General features: G+C 41.0%; 1 protein-coding gene across 4 annotated transcripts; it reads right to left on the reverse strand.

Annotated features, from left to right (window-relative positions):
• Window positions 1-1,239: 1,239 nt before the first annotated feature.
• Window positions 1,240-19,152, reverse strand: LOC118078329 (DGAT1/2-independent enzyme synthesizing storage lipids). Of its 4 annotated transcripts, none has more exons than XM_060277818.2 (7): window positions 18,951-19,152; window positions 14,685-15,053; window positions 13,104-13,268; window positions 4,023-4,213; window positions 3,568-3,628; window positions 2,819-2,958; window positions 1,250-1,817 (listed from the first exon to the last, which is right to left on the reverse strand). In XM_060277818.2, exons 2-7 carry the CDS (start codon window positions 14,956-14,958, stop codon window positions 1,713-1,715), a joined length of 936 nt encoding a protein of 311 aa, XP_060133801.1. In that variant the 5' UTR covers window positions 14,959-15,053; window positions 18,951-19,152; the 3' UTR covers window positions 1,250-1,712. The 4 variants fall into 4 exon arrangements, with proteins under 4 accessions (XP_088531637.1, XP_088531636.1, XP_060133801.1 ...); XM_088675509.1 differs by having other exon boundaries at window positions 1,648-1,817; window positions 14,685-14,781; window positions 18,951-19,150; XM_088675511.1 differs by lacking the exons at window positions 14,685-15,053; window positions 18,951-19,152 and adding an exon at window positions 14,445-14,665 and having other exon boundaries at window positions 1,240-1,817.
• Between the last annotated feature and the right edge of the window lie 512 nt (window positions 19,153-19,664).

The raw sequence follows: 19,664 nt of genomic DNA on the forward strand, positions 1-19,664 counted from the left end.
ATTATCCATGGACAGCTGTGAGTTCAAAATGACCCCAAGGTTGTGCACCTGATCCTGATTATTCAATACCTTCTGGATAATCCTATTATTCAAAACATGGCAGCACAGCTTAGGTTTGCAAAGTTGCAGCTGAACATACCACAAGACTTCTGGAACAATGTCCTTTGGACAGATGAGACCAAAGTGGAGATGTCTGGCCCTGATGCACAGCACCATCTTTGGCAAAACCCAAACAGCATATCGGCACAAGCAGCTTGGGGTGGTGATTTGGGCTTGTTTTGCAAGCACAGGAGCTGGGAACCTTGTAGTCATTGAGTCAACCATGAACTCTTCTGTATACCGAAGTATTCTAGAGTCAAATGTGAGGCAATTTTCCCGACAGCTGAAGCTTGACCAAAACTGGGTCATGCTGTTAACAGAACAAGGATCCCAAGCATACCAGCCATGGCTGCTTTGTTGACCCCTTGGGATAACTGTTGACCCCTTGGGATAATGTGGAATTGTTCCCAATGTAGTAAACATTTATATAGATTTGTTTTGGGATGCCTCATGGGAATCATAGAATAATAGAGTGGAGGGAACCACAAGGGTCATCTAGGCCAACCCGCTTCAAGCCAAATCACTCCTCTTGGAGAGCAGATGCTCCACATGCCTTCTTCCGCAGACATCCTATTGGGAGAAAGCCAGCTAAGGAGTGCTAGAAGAACAGGCCTCTGAGTTCCTGGGCCCTTGACAAGGACCTGCCAGCCACAACTGCTTTGTTGACCCCTTGGGTGCAGCCCTCAGGTTCATATCAAGTGAAAGCTCATCTCTCTTGTTACAGTCAACAGGGCTTAAAACTGTTCAATGTTGACTGTATTGTTTCCTACATCATCCTTTGCTTATCCTTTGAGAAAAAGCATTTTAGTTGCACTTTCTCTGATGTTATTAATGCTTTCTATGTGATACTTGGCAGTTGGAAAAGTAGTGTTCTAAAGTCGTTGCTGTAAAATTTGACTGATGTTCTATTTCATATAGTATCATAATTATGTTGTCTAGGTCCTGAGACTCTATGAGCATGCACAAGAACATCTACATATGGGATGAGTTCCACTTTCAAACTGTTCAGCCATTTTGCAAGGAACGCAGCCATGTCTGTCCCCTCTTCTTACTCTGGGACCCCCATCCAGCTCAGATTCTGTCCCTTGATCCCAATTTGAATAATCCTCAAGGAAAAGCTGTAAAATTGAGGACGCTTACTTTAGCTGTTTAACGGCACTTGGATTGCCCAGATCCAGATTCATTGCTTAGTTGGCTGTTTTCATTAGGTCAGTCACTTTTTCCACCAATTCTGGTTACTTTTTTGTTTTCTCTACTTTTTTTGCTATATGTTTAGAAAGGTTGAGCCATTATAGGGCTCAAATCTTGGAGCGACCATTTATAACCATAAAAGAGGTTCACTGTATTAATACAAGTGAATTATAGTCATTATTCTTTCATGTGTAATATTATTTCGTGTTTCAGTTAAGCACTCGTATTCCCATTATAAAAGGGACATTCTGGGAGTATTGCAGGATAGGGCAAGACTTGTATGTCTTCGAAAACCTCGGACCTTCTGTATGCCCAGCAGGTGCTGAGTTACTGAGCTAGGGTCCCTTCCAGATAATTAATAGACAATCCAGCACAATTCTGTGTATATCAACTTAGCTTTAATAACATAATTATTATATGAACTAGTTGGCTTTGTAATGCTTATCAAATCGTTCTGAGATAGCTCTTAATATATTTCCTGGCCTTTTTTGGTATTTATCCCGAAGATTTTCAATTGCAATCTTTGTCTGTTGAAAGAAGTACAAAGGAATACATTGTGTTATATCAATATGTTGCAAAATGGATATTCACAGTTATTCATATCTGTGAGGAAAAAGCTAAAGGGATCAGAACCAGGCAGGATAAAGAATCCCATTTTTTCAAGTTACAGACACAATATGACCGTCCTTGTGCCTCAATCCTCAGCATGGAGGGTTGGGCAAGAGCAGCCAGGGCCAGGAAACTCCAGTAGGAAACTGTTCATCTCTCTGTGAATCCAGCCCACTGTCTTTACGGTTGTTGTTTTCCACGAAGAGCACTATATGAGTATGGCAGAGATACAACCAAACATAAGTGCCTTGGGCTGCTTGGTACATCTTAGTTTTCCTGCACAGTTGTTACGTCCAGCTATATGAGGAAAACTGCAGAAATGCTATTGAGTTATATTTCACTATACTCAGTGCTATTTTTCCAGAAAAGGAGGTGCCTGAACTCATTATGAACACCTCCCTTGTTCTCTTAGAATGACAATGGCTGGTGACAAAAAACAGTCACCTCCTGCTTCCATGCCTGAAAACAGCACAGCAGGGCAGGGGTAAAAATAGCAGAGTAGCATGGAGTCCCATTCACTTGCGGAGTTGCAATAAATCACACAAACATCAGAAGTTCTTCAGTAATACAGTAGTTTTAGTGAGGGTTAAGAGTGTACAGTGCTTACTGGGTCCCCCACTGGGGTAGGGGGCTTGGAGGGACCCTCTGGGGCACATGGTGGGGAGAAGAAGTCCTATTGCATGAACAGTTCTTTGTGCAGCACTACATAAAATGCACAGGTTTTTCATGGTCTCAACAAGTTACAGAGAGGGAAAGCTGAGTGATGAACATGATGCACAAAAGTCTATATGATGAACCCTATCTCTGGTTGTATAGAATGAGGAGCCAGTAGGCATAATACAATTTATAGAACTGAAAGAGAGAAACCAACAGGGGGGAAAATTCGGATTTTATATTTCCAAGTGTAGAGTTAACTTACTTTTTCAGCCAGCTCTGCAGCTGTTATATTTGGATCATATGGGATGGGTTCTCCAATATATGTTCTCAGTTTCACTGGAAATGGTCCATATAAGGGAAGGTAGAGAAATCGTGTTTTCTCATATAACCATCTTGTCAACCCTATGTATGAAAGGGAAAAGAGTCTGAATTTTAGCAATTCCAATCAATCCATCCCAGAGTTGAGGTTAAATAATTTCAGTGCATATTTTTTAAGAAAAGCACAACTTTTGCAGATAAGTGTACATAATGTATGAAAGGGAAAAGAGTCTGAAAGAGAACGACCCCATACAAAATTTGAAATTAGTTGGCATTCTGAGTTTTTAGCAATTCCAATCCATCCATCCCAGAGGGGAAGAGTTTAATAGAATGAGTCCTTTGGAAAAGGAAAAGCAACATATTCTGTCAGCTCTTCTCTGCCATTTATAAATCAAGGTCATAAGTTGTACAATAGACTGCAGCATATGGTTTTTTTCCTGCTCAGTTCCCCTCCATGTTGGGGTTTCTACCACTTATATTGACTATCGCTATCTTTTAAATCTAATGAAAAAACTAAGCAAATGCATGTTCACTCAGTCCTGAGACAGGGAGCACAGCTTTGCAGATCAGCGTACCCTGAATAAACTCTACTAGAAGGTAGTAAAAAGATATTCTGTTTTTTTTAAAAAAATTGTATATTATTAATATGTTTATTGCCTGAAAGCAGATCTCTTGATCAACCAAGGTACTCACTTGTCTTTCCAATGTTCCTGTATGCTTCACAAACGTTTTGTGTAAATATAGGGATGATGGGCTAAAAGAATAAAATCAAAAATCAAAAGGAAGCTGATAACTGGAGCATTACTTCACCCCAACCGCCCCACCTTTATTTTGGTTAAGGATAGGAATAGTGCTCTGCACCTGGCATTACAATGACAAGCCAGACGTAATTGACTTCAAATTGCACATGCAGATTTTCAAGAATTGAAGAGGGGGGGAAAGCTATTTTTTTCTTTTTAAATGTAATTGAGATCAATAGCTTAAAAAAACCGGGTGGGAAATACTTGGAACTCCAGATATCATTTGACCCCCAAACATTTACCATCATCAACCATTTAGGATGCTGCCGGTAGATCAAGGATGTAAGCACATTATGACTTATCTAGGATAATTGTGAAGACAATGCAAGTTGCCCAAAGATCACTCACCACTTTTGCCTCCAAAGCTATCTGAGCGAAACCTGTGCGTTTACCCCACATTAAGCTGTAGTCATTACTAAAGTTTGCTTCTCTACCTCCACCAGGTGAAATGCCCATTAAATGGCCGTTCTTCAAAATTTCGACACATTCAGCTTTACTGAAATCTTTCAAACCGATGGTATCAAAAAATATCTTCAACCCTGAAAAAATAAGCCCCTAATAATAATAAAAAATCATTTTATATAACTCTTATTTAGGAAATATTGTTGACGCTATACAGGTGTCATTATTCCAAAGATATTGCACTATTACAGATCAGAAGCATAGTTTTCTGCCAATCCTTTTCAAGTAGGATTTCGTGGAAGTGCTGAGGTGGTGACCTTTTTAGACATGTGTTCCACAAGTCAAGTCTGTAGTACAGCAGAATGATATACAAGCTTGCATTATGATAAAAAATACAGACCACAGTGCCATGCACAGAGAGACAAACACACACACATGGCACTGATGAGCCCATGCTGGTTGAATCCTACCTACACCAACGTAAGTCCATCTTTTCATGCACATATAAGTGGGTGGAGATTATATGCTGCGTTAATTCGCCCAATGGAATGCCCCCCAAACAGAGCACTCTGTGCTACTGGGCCTCTTTGGGCTCTGTCCTTCCTTCCTTCTTTAAATGACCTTTCTGTGATGCCATGGTTTCCTGGTGTGGTTGCGTGCATACAGAGGAAGATGATGTGGGGGGAGTGGCAGCGGAAGGCCATGAACACTACAGCAAGGGTGCCACATGTGTTTGATTGCAGTGTCACATGGGGGCATAAATGATGGGTGCGGAAGTGCTTGATTGGCCATGTGTTCGGGTGGGGCCATGTTTTCTGGTATTTTTGTATCTGAAGAAATCATCAAGTTAGAGATCCTATTTCCTACACCTTGTCCTCTTCTGGCATTAAAGTCAGCAGCAATTATATGCAGTCACAGCACAGAAATCAGATGTCACAATATCTAGATTGCGCCATTTTTTGGATCCCTGTAGACAGTGATACAACTAAACACAAAATTTATGCATGGAAGCACAGGAAATGCCTTGTGATTACAAGAGTAAAAAAAAAGTACTCTCATAGCTGTTTTGAGGTCAGATAAGGAATTCCTGCAATCTGTGATAATGGGCCAAAAGACCCAGGTCGACATGCTTTATTGGAAGCTCAACATCAAAAAAAACCAAGATCATGGCCACTGGTCCCATCACCTCCTGGCAAATAGAAGGGGAAGAAATGGAGGCAGTGAGAGATTTTATCTTCTTGGGCTCCTTGATCACTGCAGATGGTGACAGCAGTCATGAAATTAAAAGACCCCTGCTTCTTGGGAGAAAAGCAATGAGAAACCTAGACAGCATCTTAAAAATCAGAGACATCACCTTGCCGACAAAGGTCCGTATAGTTAAAGCTATGGTTTTCCCAGTAGTGATGTATGGAAGTGAGAGCTGGACCATAAAGAAGGCTGATCGCCGAAGAATTGATGCTTTTGAATTATGGTGCTGGAGGAGACTCTTGAGAGTCCCATGGACTGCAAGAAGATCAAACCTATCCATTCTGAAGGAAATTAGCCCTGTGTGCTCACTGGAAGGACTGCTTGTAATATAAATATTATTGTCAGCCCTTTTTTTTCTTGGCATAGATGTGTGGACTTTTACCAGATTATCCGCATCATAGTGCCCAATCGCTACCCCATTGGGGATTTGCTAGAGAGGTTGTGGTCTGCAAAGATTTTCACGAAGCTGGACTTAAGGGGGGCGTACAATTTGATACAGTGGTACCTCTGGTTAAGAACTTAATTAGTTCCAGGGGTCCATTCTTAACCTAAAACTGTTCTTAACCTGAAGCACCACTTTAGCTAATGGGGCCTCCTGCTGCTGCCACGCCGTCAGAGCATGATTTCTGTTCTCATCCTGAAACAAAGTTCTTAACCTGAGGTACTATTTCTGGGTTAGTGGAGTTTGTAACCTGAAGCGTTTTTAACCGGAGGTGCGACTGTACGTATGAGGGAGGGAGATGATTGGAAGACAACATTCTGCAGTTACGGCAGTTTCGATTACTTGGTCATGCCTTTTGGGTTGCAGTCAGATACAGTGACAGTGGACAGTGTTCTCGAAGCTACGAACATGAGTTTGACCAAACTGTGGGAGGCAGTGCAAGACAGGAGTGCCTGGCGTGCTCTGGTCCATGGGGTCATGAAGAGTCGGACACGACTAAACGACTAAACAACAACAACAACAACAACAACACAGCACAGAAATCAAATGTCACAATATCTAGATGGCCCCATTTTTTAGATCCCTGTAGACATAGCTGTTTTGAGGTCAGATAAGGTATTCCTGCAATCTGTGATCATGGCCCAAAAGACCTAGGTCGACATGCTTTATTGGAAACATGTTGTTGTTGTTTAGTCGTTTAGTCGTGTCCGACTCTTCGTGACCCCATGGACCATAGCACGCCAGGCACTCCTGTCTTGCACTGCCTCCCACAGTTTGGTCAAACTCATGTTCGTAGCTTCGAGAACACTGTCCAACCATCTTGTCCTCTGACGTCCCCTTCTCCTAGTGCCCTCAATCTTTCCCAACATCAGGGTCTTTTCCAAGGATTCTTCTCTTCTCATGAGGTGGCCAAAGTATTGGAGCCTCAGCTTCACGATCTGTCCTTCCAGGGAGCACTCAGGGCTGATTTCCTTAAGAATGGATAGGTTTGATCTTCGTGCAGTCCATGGGACTCTCAAGAGTCTCCTCCAGCACCATAATTCAAAAGCATCAATTCTTCGGCGATCAGCCTTCTTTATGGTCCAGCTCTCACTTCCATACATCACTACTGGGAAAACCATAGCTTTAACTATACGGACCTTTGTCGGCAAGGTGATGTCTCTGCTTTTTAAGATGCTAGGTTTGTCTAGGTTTGTCATTGCTTTTCTCCCAAGAAGGAGGTGTCTTTTAATTTCGTGACTGCTGTCACCATCTGCAGTGATCAAGGAGCCCAAGGAAGTAAAATCTCTCACTGCCTCCATTTCATCCCCTTCTATTTGCCAGGAGGTGATGGGACCAGTGGCCATGATCTTGGTTTTTTTGATGTTGAGCTTCAGACCATATTTTGCGCTCTCCTCTTTCACCCTCATTAAAAGGTTCTTTAATTCCTCCTCGCTTTCTGCCATCAAGGTTGTGTCATCTGCATATCTGAGGTTGTTGATATTTCTTCCGGCAATCTTAATTCCGGTTTGGGATTCATCTAGTCCAGCCTTTCGCATGATGAATTCTGCATATAAGTTAAATAAGCAGGGAGACAATATACAACCTTGTTGTACTCCTTTCCCAATTTTGAACCAATCAGTTGTTCCATATCCAGTTCTAACTGTAGCTTCTTGTCCCACATAGAGATTTCTCAGGAGACAGATGAGGTGATCAGGCACTCCCATTTCTTTAAGAACTTGCCTTAGTTTGCTGTGGTCGACACAGTCAAAGGCTTTTGCATAGTCAATGAAGCAGAAGTAGACGTTTTTCTGGAACTCTCTAGCTTTCTCCATAATCCAGCGCATGTTTGCTATTTGGTCTCTGGTTCCTCTGCCCTTTCGAAATCCAGCTTGCACTTCTGGGAGTTCTCGGTCCACATACTGCCTAAGCCTGCCTTGTAGAATTTTAAGCATAACCTTGCTAGCGTGTGAAATGAGCGCAATTGTGCGGTAGTTGGAGCATTCTTTGGCACTGCCCTTCTTTGGAATTGGGATGTAGACTGATCTTCTCCAATCCTCTGGCCATTGCTGAGTTTCCCAAACTTGCTGGCATATTGGGTGTAGCACCTTAACAGCATCATCTTTTAAAATTTTAAATAGTTCAGCTGGAATATCATCACTTCCACTGGCCTTGTTATTAGCAGTGCTTTCTAAGGCCCATTTGACTTCACTCTCCAAGATGTCTGGCTCAAGGTCAGCAACCACACTACCTGGGCTGTACGAGACCTCCATATCTTTCTGCTATAATTCCTCTGTGTATTCTTGCCACCTCTTCTTGATGTCTTCTGCTTCTGTTAGGTCCTTACCACTTTTGTCCTTTATTATGGTAATCTTTGTACGAAATGTTCCTTTCATATCTCCAATTTTCTTGAACAGATCTCTGGTTTTCCCCATTCTATTGTTTTCATCTATTTCTTTGCATTGCTCATTTAAGAAGACCCTCTTGTCTCTCCTTGCTGTTCTTTGGAAATCTGCATTCAGTTTCCTGTATCTTTCCCTATCTCCCTTGCATTTTGCTTGCCTCCTCTCCTCCGCTATTTGTAAGGCCTCGTTGGACAGCCATTTTGCTTTCTTGCATTTCCTTTTCCTTGGGATGGTTTTCGTTGCTGCCTCCTGTATAATGTTACGAGCCTCCATCCATAGTTCTTCAGGCACTCTGTCCACCAAATCTAAATCCTTAAACCTGTTCCTCACTTCCACTGTGTATTCATAAAGGATTTGATTCAGATTGTATCTTACTGGCCCAGTGGTTTTTCCTACTTTCTTCAGTTTAAGCTGGAATTTTGCTATAAGAAGCTGATGATCTGAGTTACAGTCAGCTCCAGGTCTTGTTTTTGCTGACTGTATAGAGCTTCTCCATCTTTGGCTGCAGAGAATATAATCAATCTGATTTCGATGCTGCCCATTTGGTGATATCCATGTGTAGAGTCGTCTCTTGTGTTGTTGGAAGAGAGTGTTTGTGATGACCAGCTTGTTCTCTTGACAGAACTCTATTAGCCTTTGCCCTGCTTCATTTTGAACTCCAAGGCCAAACTTGCCAGTTGTTCCTTTTATCTCTTGATTCCCTACTTTAGCATTCCAATCCCCTGTAATGAGAAGAGCATCCTTCTTTGGTGTCATTTCTAGAAGGTGTTGTAGGTCTTCATAGAATTGGTCAATTTCACTTTCTTCAGCACCGGTAGTTGGTGCATAAACTTGGATTACTGTGATGTTAAAAGGTCTGCCTTGGATTCGTATCGAGATCATTCTGTCATTTTTGAGATTGCATCCCATTACAGCTTTTGCCACTCTTTTGTTGACTATGAGGGCCACTCCATTTCTTCTACAGGATTCTTGCCCACAGTAGTAGATATGATAGTCACCCGAACTGAATTCGCCCATTCCCTTCCATTTTAGTTCACTGATGCCCAGGATGTCGATATTTATTCTTGTCATCTCATTTTTGACCACATCCAGCTTACCTCCACTCATGGTTCTTACATTCCAGGTTCCTATGCAATATTTTTCTTTACAGCATCGGACTTTCCTTTCGCTTCCAGGCATATCCGCAACTGAGCGTCCTTTCGGCTTTGGCCCAGCCGCTTCATCAGCTCTGAATCTACTTGTACTTGTCCTCCGCTCTTCCTCAGTAGCATGTTGGACGCCTTCCGACCTGAGGGGCTCATCTTCCAGCGTCATAACTTTTATATGCCTGTTATCTTTGTCCATGGAGTTTTCTTGGCAGGGATACTGGAGTGGCTTGCCAGTTTCTTCTCCAGGTGGATCACGTTTAGTCAAAACTCTCCACTATGACCTGTCCATCTTGGGTGGCCCTGCATGGCATAGCTCATAGCTTCTCTCAGTTATTCAAGCCCCTTCGCCACGACAAGGCATTGATCCATGAAGGGGATTGGAAACATAGCCTGATTCAAATAAGATGCCTGAAACATTATTGGAAGAAGAGGTTGAGGCTCTAAATGGCCAAAAGCAAGCCTGCAGTTCCCAACTCCCTTTTTTGTGTGGACACTCCATCTCATTCTGGGCTCATCCATTGTTGTAACTCAAATGGGAATCTGTCAGAGCCACTTGCCACTGGGAAATGAAGTGAGGCATGCTTTGATTGGATTGCCCCAACAGCATGGGTATGGTACAATGAAAAATCAACACCTGGTTAAGAGTTTTATTTTGGCTTACATTCCCTATGGTCACATCCATCATGATTTTCCTAATTTTTATCGCTATAAAATGAAGCCCCTGCAATCTTTTCTTGCTTGATCTGCAAAGAGCTCTTAAAAAAAAATTATTGGATTTTTCATAGAAAAGGGAAAAAACAAGAAAAAAGTGAAAAAAGTTTAATAAGAAAAAAGATACAAAAACTTTAAGAAAAAACAAATACAAAGATCTAGAACAATATCATCACGTCTTGTTTCTTTATTGTTCTTCACTTATCTTCCTTACCATTCTTTTATAGTTAACTCATAGCATTTCTAGAATCTTAACAAAACATCATAAAGATACATCTTAGCTCTCTTATTTATATATAATTCTTAATCAGTTTATATAAAAGGGTGAAGAAAAATGAAAAGAAAAAACCCATCGAAATATTAAAAAGACATAATTATATTTTTCAATTTCAAATCTAAACATTTCGGACTTCCTCATTCCCCTTCCTTGAGTTCTTTATAATTCACTAATTATTGCAGTTTCCATCTCTAAAATTACATTTTTTCTTCTAAATTATAATTTCTTTTTTAAAACCATTAACCCTTCATGCTTCTCTTTACCTTAGTTACCCAATATTCTCTACCCTATTATCCAGAAATATTCAGACAAATTTTCAAAATCTTTTACCCCCTTTTTATTCCCACTCTCAAAACTAAATCTACCCCCTTTCCTTGGAATCGGTGTCTCCAGAGATTTCAGCCAACTCCCTAATACATTCCGAGTTCAAATCCTGTTTTACCAACCAATAAAAATTAGCATAATTCCCCCTCATCCTACTCCTGCTCTGTCCCAATCTAAATTTTGCAGAACCCTCCCCCCCACCCTGCTGTATATCCAATACTTTATTTTCGATCTCATTCTCTTTCTGCCCCCCTCCTACTTCCTTCTCCCCCTCTCTCACTGGGGTAACAACCTTTTTATTTTTCCCTTTTTGAGGGGGCTTTTGAAACCTTTCCCTGTTTCACCCCTCCCACCGGTGGAACAGTGGTTTCTTCTTCATCCTCTTCTATCTCAAAAATCCATTCTGTTGGTTCAGCAATCTGTTCTCCCTTAATTGTTGCATTTCCTTCAAAATTATAGTTCTCCTCTACCATTTCCAAAGTTTCCCCAAAAGTCACATCACAGCATGCGTCTTCTTTTGGTCTTTCCTCTTCTCCCTTTTCTTCCTCTCTAAGTTCAAAGCTATCATCTGTTTCAAAATTCAGTTCAGTAGATTCATCAATCCTCTCTTCCATGCATGTTAGAACAACTTTAGGGTTGCGAATCTGTTCTGTCATTTCCAAGATTGTTGTCAGAATCAAGTCCCACTGTGAGTACTTCTCCTCACAGTCCAGAACTTTCTCTTCCAACCTATTGGTGCTCTCTGCTTCCATGATTGTAGCAGGCAGGAAGTGGTGTTATTATTGCCCTTGTTTTATATTTTCCAAGTGGAGAAGGAATAAATTCCGGTCTGAACTGGATCCAACCTCTATTTCTTTACATTTTTCTCTTAACAGTGAAACTCAAATTCAGCACTGAGTAGCCTTGAGGTTTGCTTTTAGAAGTTCCTCTTTTATTTGTCTACAGCTCTCAGTCTCAGGCTCACAAACAGACACATTCTTTTCTATTGTGATGTCACAATAGCTCTGAGGTTTCTGGCATCGCGGAGGGGGGGGGGAATTCTGCGGGAGCCACGCGGATCCCCACAAGAACCCTGGGTAGAGCGTCCCGGGGGCGAAATAGCCCTGCAAAGAGCTCTTTTTGAGCTCATGATTGTTCTCGGCTGGATTTGAACTAGCTGGTGCTGTTCTCCTCCAGTGGCTGTTAGTCCAGGCAGGAAACATGTCAAGAGATGGTGGGGTAAAGAACAATAGTGTATTCAATTAATGGCATTCTTTGATCCCCTTGCAGTGTCTTGTGTTGGGTCATTGACGGTACCATTTGGGCTTGACATGCACATTAGTATGGACACTGAGCTGGTTGGGCCATTGTGTGCTTGTCAAGTCAAGTGCCCACGATTCTAGGAACAAGGAAGAACTATTCCTTCTAGTCCTTTATTCTAAGGCAGTGTAAACATGGCCAGGAAAATGGGGTGACCTGATTCTTCCTGTCTTAGGGAATTTCCTTTCCAACTATATTTTTATTTGGCTTATTTAATTTGATTTACAGACCCTTGAAGCAAGCTAAATAATAATAATAATAATAATAATAATAATAATAATAGTGGTGATGATCATAATAATAATAATAATAATAATAATAATAATAATAATAATAATAATAATATTATTTGTACCACGCCCATCTGCCTGGGTTTCCCCAGCCACTCTGGGTGGCTTCCAACAGAAAAATAGATTAGATTAAAATTAATAGATTATTTTATTCCATTTTTCTGTTGGAAGCCACCCTAAACAGGGCTGCCTTCAGATGTCTTCTAAAAATCTGGTAGTTGTTTTTCTCTTTGACATCTGGTGGGAGGGCATTCCACAGGGCGGGCGCCACCAGCGAGAAGGCCCTCTGCCTGGTTCCCTGCAACCTGGCTTCTCGCAATGAGGGAACCGCCAGAAGGCCCTCGATACTGGACCTAGTGTCCGGGCAAAACGATGGGGTGGAGATGCTCCTTCAGGTATACTGGACTGAGGCCATTTAGGGCTTTAAAGAACAACACTTTGAACTGTGTTTGGAAAAATACAAATTTAATAATTAAGGAATGATTTGGAAATAATGCTAGTTATAGTTAGGTAGCTGTGTTGATCTGACGTAGTCAAAACAAAATAAAAAAATTCCTTCCAGCAGCACCTTAGAGACCAACTAAGTTTGTCATTGGTATGAGCTTTCGTGTGCATGCATACCAATGCTCATACCAATGACGAACTTAGTTGGTCTCTAAGGTGCTGCTGGAAGGAATTTTTTTTTTTTTTTGAAATAATGGTTCATCCTGCATTCATGCTGTAAAGACTTGGTGAGAAAGAACCTTCCTCTCTACCAACTTTCACCTCTTGCTGATATTTTATTTGTCTGTTGTTTTTCACCTGTTTGCCTGATAACATGGTTTTATATTTTATAGCATTGTTTTATGTCATATTTCACATACTTTTTTGTAAAAAAAAGCATGATTTAAATTGAATAATTTACCTGGTACGTGATATACGACATGATCAACTACTGAATAGCAGTGTCTCTGTGTCTCCTTAAAAAGTTTAGCCACTAAAAAGGAATAGTCAGTAGAAGTGACTGAGTGATAATAAATAATAACCCCTGGTCCTTTAGGGATATGTTCCATGTTAATAACTTCATAACCTGGAAATGATACAAAATGCAACAAATAAATATTACTTTGTTGAAAAATAAATGAAATATTGCAATCTTTTATTTGAAGAAAACAGTGCAGTTCAAAAAACTGAAATTTAAGATCAACTAAAAAGCTCTCCTATATGTTGCAGCGTTCTGGATGCTAGGTTGTCATCCACATGGATCAAAACTTTCTCTGTTATGATCCCAGAATGAATGGTATTTGTCCTCTGCTGGAATATTCCTTCCTTGCTTACTTTTGGGTGCAGGTGGAAACATTTTTTCCCAGTCTTTGAGTAAGCTAAAACTGTGACACTGTTTTAATCTCCTTTAAGCATTTGTATGAGTTAGAATACTCATATCTTCAGACCATTCTCTGAGTCAATTTATGCAAAGTGAGAAAACAGTTTCCCAGACAGATGCAACTTTGACCATGTCATAAGCAACCACAGGGTTTCATCCTTATCACCCAAACTTGGTTTCAGTAATGAATTTCTGATTTATGCTTCAACATCTAAAGCAACATCACACTCTGGGAAGCAATGAGAAGATAAGATGGATCCTGTTGATCAAGCCAAAACTCTCTGTATCCCATCATCCTGTTTCCCGCAGTGTCCATTGTTTGTTTATGTTTCAGAGTTACTTAGTGGTTACCATGCTCAGGAAAATTGCACCCTCAAGGTCTCACTGCACGATGACATTCTCATTACATTCGCTTCGTACTCACTACACATTTAAACCCAATTCCCTTCTCTTGCCACAATCCATGAAACAATTTTTAAAGAGCTTTGCTAATTATAGCTCTGTGAGGTGTAAACAGCATTCTCCAGGTTTCTTCTGGAGAGGAGACATACTTTAAATGTGATTAAATGTATGGTTTTATGCAGCCACCAGCTGACCCTTTCTTCTGGAATATATCTTAATTTCATACCTCATAAAATGTTTTGTTGTTATTTTTGATTGCTTACTAGCTACATAAATTTCCATTCCTTTGTTTTGATCCTTATGGAGCCGACCCCCAACTTGTAGCTGTTGTGAATCTGAAGTTGGTTTAGAGGTCCATTCCTGATGCACTGTAGCAACTATTGTTCCAGTGCTTCAAGTCTGAAATTCTGATGCTCAGTCCTAAGAAAGTATAGTAGCTGATAAGACTGAATGATTGGAATGAAAGAAACCTTTACTCACCAAACCATATCTTTCCACCTATAGAAACAGCTAGAGCAACAAATTTCCTTAGTTTCTCCACAACTTTGATTTGTGTGCCGCGGAACAGCGGTTGAGAAACGCTGGTTTAGAGGTCCATTCCTGATGCACTGTAGCAACTATTGTTCTAGTGCTTCAAGTCTGAAATTCTGATGCTTAGTCCTAAGAAAGTATAGTAGCTGATAAGACTGAATGATTGGAATGAAAGAAACCTTTACTCACCAAACAATATCTTTCCAACAATATCAGTAACTAGAGCAACAAGTTTCCTTGGTTTCTCCCAAAATTTGCTATCACTTTCTTGCTGGTTATTCATCTTCTTGTAAATATGCAACAGAAATGAGAAAGGCCAGATAAACAAAAAAAGAGCTATCACTGGTGAATAAAGTAAAATCAGAAGCTTAAGTAACCACAAAGGATGAACCACTGAGGTCAGATATTCTTCCAAAAAAGGAAAACTGATCCAGTTTTCCAGAATTTGAGAAAACCAGCTCATGGTTTCCTGATCTGAAGCACCACGTGTATGCCAATGAAGGAAATATATGAAGTGAAAATTTCCTCTGTTGTGATGTTATTTTTTCAACTGTTTACCTGGAAAACAGAAAATGCAGTACATTAGTTTGAACTGTCATCCCAGAAGCATTCATGATTACATGAAATCTCATGTGATTTAAATGTTTTCCTAGTTTTCCCCACTGTAACTTGCCAAGTAGACGTATTGTTTTTCCAACCTCCATCATGGGGATGTACAACCTTACAAATGTATGACTCCATCATTTATTTGATATAAAGCAAGCTGGTTTCATTCCACTGCTGAAGTATTAGGGAAAGTGAGAAAGGGTTACTTCTCTTTGAGTCGGGCGAAATGGTCCCCTGCCCCCTAAAAATGCAGCTGCATGCAACTTGTGACTGTCTTATTTGAGTTACTGGGCAAACTGACACATAGCTCAGGATAGATAAAAGCTCAAGTTACAGCATTCACTGTTGGGGAACATTGGAAACATGGAGATGGTTGGAATGATCTGGTTAAAAAGTGGAGGACTTTGTGAAGATCTTGTCGGAAGGAATTTGGACACATTGCAAGACTTTTGACTGAAAGAACTCTGGCAGTTGCTGGTCTTCGTTAACAACTGGACTTTGCTTCAGCAAGGACTTTATAAATCAATACGCTCTCTGGGCTCAGAGAGTGGTGACTTCTTGTAGCAACTGTAAAGTGTTGGGGTTTTTTCTGTTTCTGCCCCCAAAATAAAAGTTATCTTTGCTACACAGTTGTTTCCTATACTGGGCCTAACTGCTTGACTTAAATTCTGTGGTGCACACACAACACCGAACAAGAGGGAGGGTAGGGAAAACAGTGAGCTAATGGGTGACAGCATTTTGGGATTCACCGCAAAGTGCCTCTTTCTGGGGATGTGAGGGGGAATAGCAGCTTTGCTGCCATATAAGGACAGATGCCAATGGCCAAACCCTGTTATCACTGCCTCTAGAACTTCTTTCCAGTTGGGTTATTGAAGATCATGCCACAATACACAATACATGCCATTGCATTTTTGTCTACATCTTACTAAATCATCTTAAAATCCATTAGCTTTTCATATTCAAATTGTATATTTTTGATTCTACTCTATCTTCAATACATCTTTCAACTTAATAGTATGAGAAAATAGACAAGGTTGATGGGGGGGGTTTGCCTATAATAGGTGTGTGATAGGGATGAATCAATACCTGAAAAAAGCCGTAAGTGCTCCAGTTCCTCACCCCTGAGAGCCAAGAAAAACTAAATTTCACTGCTGTGGTTTGTCTCATTTCAGTTGCACCTTGGTTTTCAAACAGCTTAGTTCTCAGACATTCTGGGAAGCCGAACATCCAACGGGGCTTCCGTGGCTTCCAATTGGCTGCAGGAGCTTTGGTTTTCAAATGTTTTAGAAGTCGAACAGACATGGTACAACTATAAACCTTACTGCTTCACCTGAGATTTAGGTGCCTCAGATTTTACCAGATCCTTTCAGACTTCCTGTTTCCTGCCGAGGGAAATGGCTGCCTCCCATGAGATTGGACCCCCAGTAGTGCCAGAAATTCAGGACTAATATGGGAGTAATTAGTCCTGCAGACCTCTCCAGGGTAAGAGAGGGCTGTCTCACCCACGGAGTCCGTTATCACAACAAGATACCAAGCCTTGGCACGGAAACTGGGCACTTTCCAGAGTCATTCTCTCAATCAGGGACACCTGTTTCTTAAAGATTAATGAGATTTGGCTGAAAACAAGTGTATTCTGGACTGATGGAGATAAGGGAAACAATCTGTGGAATTGCACAGTTGCTGGTGTCTAAGTTTGGACTTCAAAGAGATTTTCATCATGGTGCTTGGATTTACGGAGGTGATCAGTACGTTCTTTCTTTTATATCTACATTTGCTTTTATATGCCAAGCCTCATTAAGAAAGACCTCACAAAAATTTAAACGGAGTACAGATGGACTTCTATTTGCAATTGATTATTCAGCTGCACAGTTTTAATCAGACTTGACAAAGATAAATGAGCGGAACAAGATGGCACTTGATAGCTGTGACACAGGGTGGAAAAAGCGGATTCCAACAATCTGAGACAACAATTTGGGAAATATCCCACAACATACAGTGCATCTGTTTGCAGGTTTTTCTTCTTTATGGGTGAGAGAGTGGAGACTCCCAGAGGGGAGACTTGCATGGTCGCTGGAAAAGCTGATCAAGTGCCAAATGATTTATATCTGTGGAATATATTCCATTTTAATTGCTACATATACTGTATTTGCAAACAGTATGCTTAACAACTCAACAACTTGGGAATTTACTGCAACATAAAACTTCAAATGGCAGGCTTGGACAACAGCCTGGACTGGAAGATATGATGAAAAAATTCCTTCCAGTAGCACCTTAGAGACCAACTATGTTTGTTATTGGTATGAGTTTACGTGTGCATGCACACTTCTTCAGATACACTGAAACAGAAGTCACCAGACCCTTATATATAGTGGGAGGATGGGGAGGGATATTACTCAGAAGGGTGGTGGGAATGGGTGATTGGCTGATAGGTGTGGTGAACCTGTTGACGACTGTTAACGACTGCAATTGGTCTTACAGGAAAAAGCAAGGGGTGAGATGGCTAAAAATAGCCTTATCATCTATAATGAGATAAGAATCCAATGTCTTTTACCAGTTCTCTCCATGGTTTTAAGTTTGCTAATAAGTTGCAATTCAGCAACTTCTTTTTCCAGTCTGTTTCTGACTTCTGGTGTCTTCTGTTTCAGTGTATCTGAAGAAGTGTGTGTGACGAACCTTGCTTCTCTATTACTAAGCTGCTTCTGGTGAACCAGAGCAGCGCACAGAAATGCAGTTTATCTTCCCACTGGAGCGGTACCTATTTATCTACTTACACTTTGATGTGCTTTCAAACTGCTAGGTGGGCAGGAGCTGGGACTGAACCACACTGACTTTCTGATCGGCAAGCCCAAGGCTCTGTGGTTTGACCACAGTGCCACCCGTGCCCCATACAAACACACACACACACATACACACACACACTAAACTGTACCCAACAGATGAAATGATATATGGTTGTTTAACATGATTGGGAATCAATTAGCTAGTGACTGAGGACTTTGAGAGTTTAAGATCAGAATGTGGAAAATATGAGAACAAGAAGAGGGCAGAAATATAATTATGTGAGATGAGTTCTTCAGAGGTCCAGAATATGGGAAGTCTATGTGAAATTTAATAATTAATAATTCAGATTGTAATTTGGTTTTATTTTTGAATTGGATTATGATTTGATTGGTTATTAATTGGATGTTCTTAATGGAAAATTAATAAAAATTATTATTATTATTATTATTATTATTATTATTATTATTATTATTATGAAAGATCCTTTCCTCCAACCCTTGCTAGGAATAGGGAAGCCTGCATCACAGGTATTTGAGGAATGATGAATTCCAGAGGGGCACTGTTTCAACTACAACAACAAAAATTTCTCACATATATTTGAGTCTGCATGCAATGCTTTCCCACTGTTGGTTTGGACAGTAGTATACTCTTGACATTAGCTACCATCCATATCAATCCCAGCTTCAAATCAACCCTGACTGAAGGAAACGAACATCCTAGCTGTGTTTTAAGTTGACAGTATGGAGACAGACTAAGATGTTCATACAACTAGTTTTTACACGCACACACACACACACAGAGAGAGAGAGAGAGAGAGAGAGAGAGAGAGAGAGAGAGAGAGAGAGAGAGAGACGGACAGCATTTCTCTCTCTCTGCTGACTCCTGCACAGGAAGTGACAAATAACACAACTACTAGGACATTTGCAAACAAAGCAGGGTCTAGTATGGTTTCAAACTGAATGAGAGATTTTGATGAGATTCCTGCATTGAAGAGGGTTGACTAGATCACCCTTGGTATCCCTTCCAGCTCTACACTTTATGATTCTATGAACATATTTTTTTACTTACATTCCTGGTAAGTCTAAATTGCCTTTGCTTCAGTCACTTTTCTGTGGATGCAGCAGCAGTCCTGTCTGGTGCACTTTTTCATTGGCCAATTTGAACCTGTATGGAGACACGTCCCTTTCTGTGGTGCTTTAAAGAGGCTGTGATGAGTGTGCCATTTGCATGAAGAAACCAAGCATTGTGAAAAAGTTAGAAAGCCTAGGGAGCCCGCTGCTAAGAGGTTGTGCCCATTTGTAATTAAAGATTATGAAAGCACACCTACACTAGCAGCCTGATCACATAACAATATATTGCACCACAGAAAACCAGTTATTGACTAAGGGTTAAAGGTAGGTATTGTGACAAGTGTGTTATCTCCATTTGCTGTTGGCTTCTCCCACTATAAAATGTTTAGGAGATAAGAACATGATGTAACACACAAACCTTAATAACATGTTACAGGCAGTGGCGTAGCGTGGGGGGGCTGGGGGGGCCGTCGCACCGGGCGCAACATCTGGGTGGGCGCGCTCGCACTCGCAGCTCTCTGCCCCTGCCTGGCTCACTCACGCACGCACGCAAAACCCACTTCCAAAAAGGATCACGACGCCCAGGGGCGCAGTTGCCCCCCCTAGAACACTACCGTACCCAGGGGGGGGTATGCACCCCTAGAAGCTACCATCTTTTTTTTTCCTCCAAGACTCTGAAGCAGCTGCCGTCTTTTTTTTCCCTCCGTCTTTC

The sequence above is a fragment of the Zootoca vivipara genome, chromosome 8 (assembly GCF_965207765.1).
Source record: "Zootoca vivipara chromosome 8, rZooViv2.hap1.1, whole genome shotgun sequence".
Taxonomy (NCBI): Eukaryota; Metazoa; Chordata; class Lepidosauria; order Squamata; family Lacertidae; genus Zootoca; species Zootoca vivipara.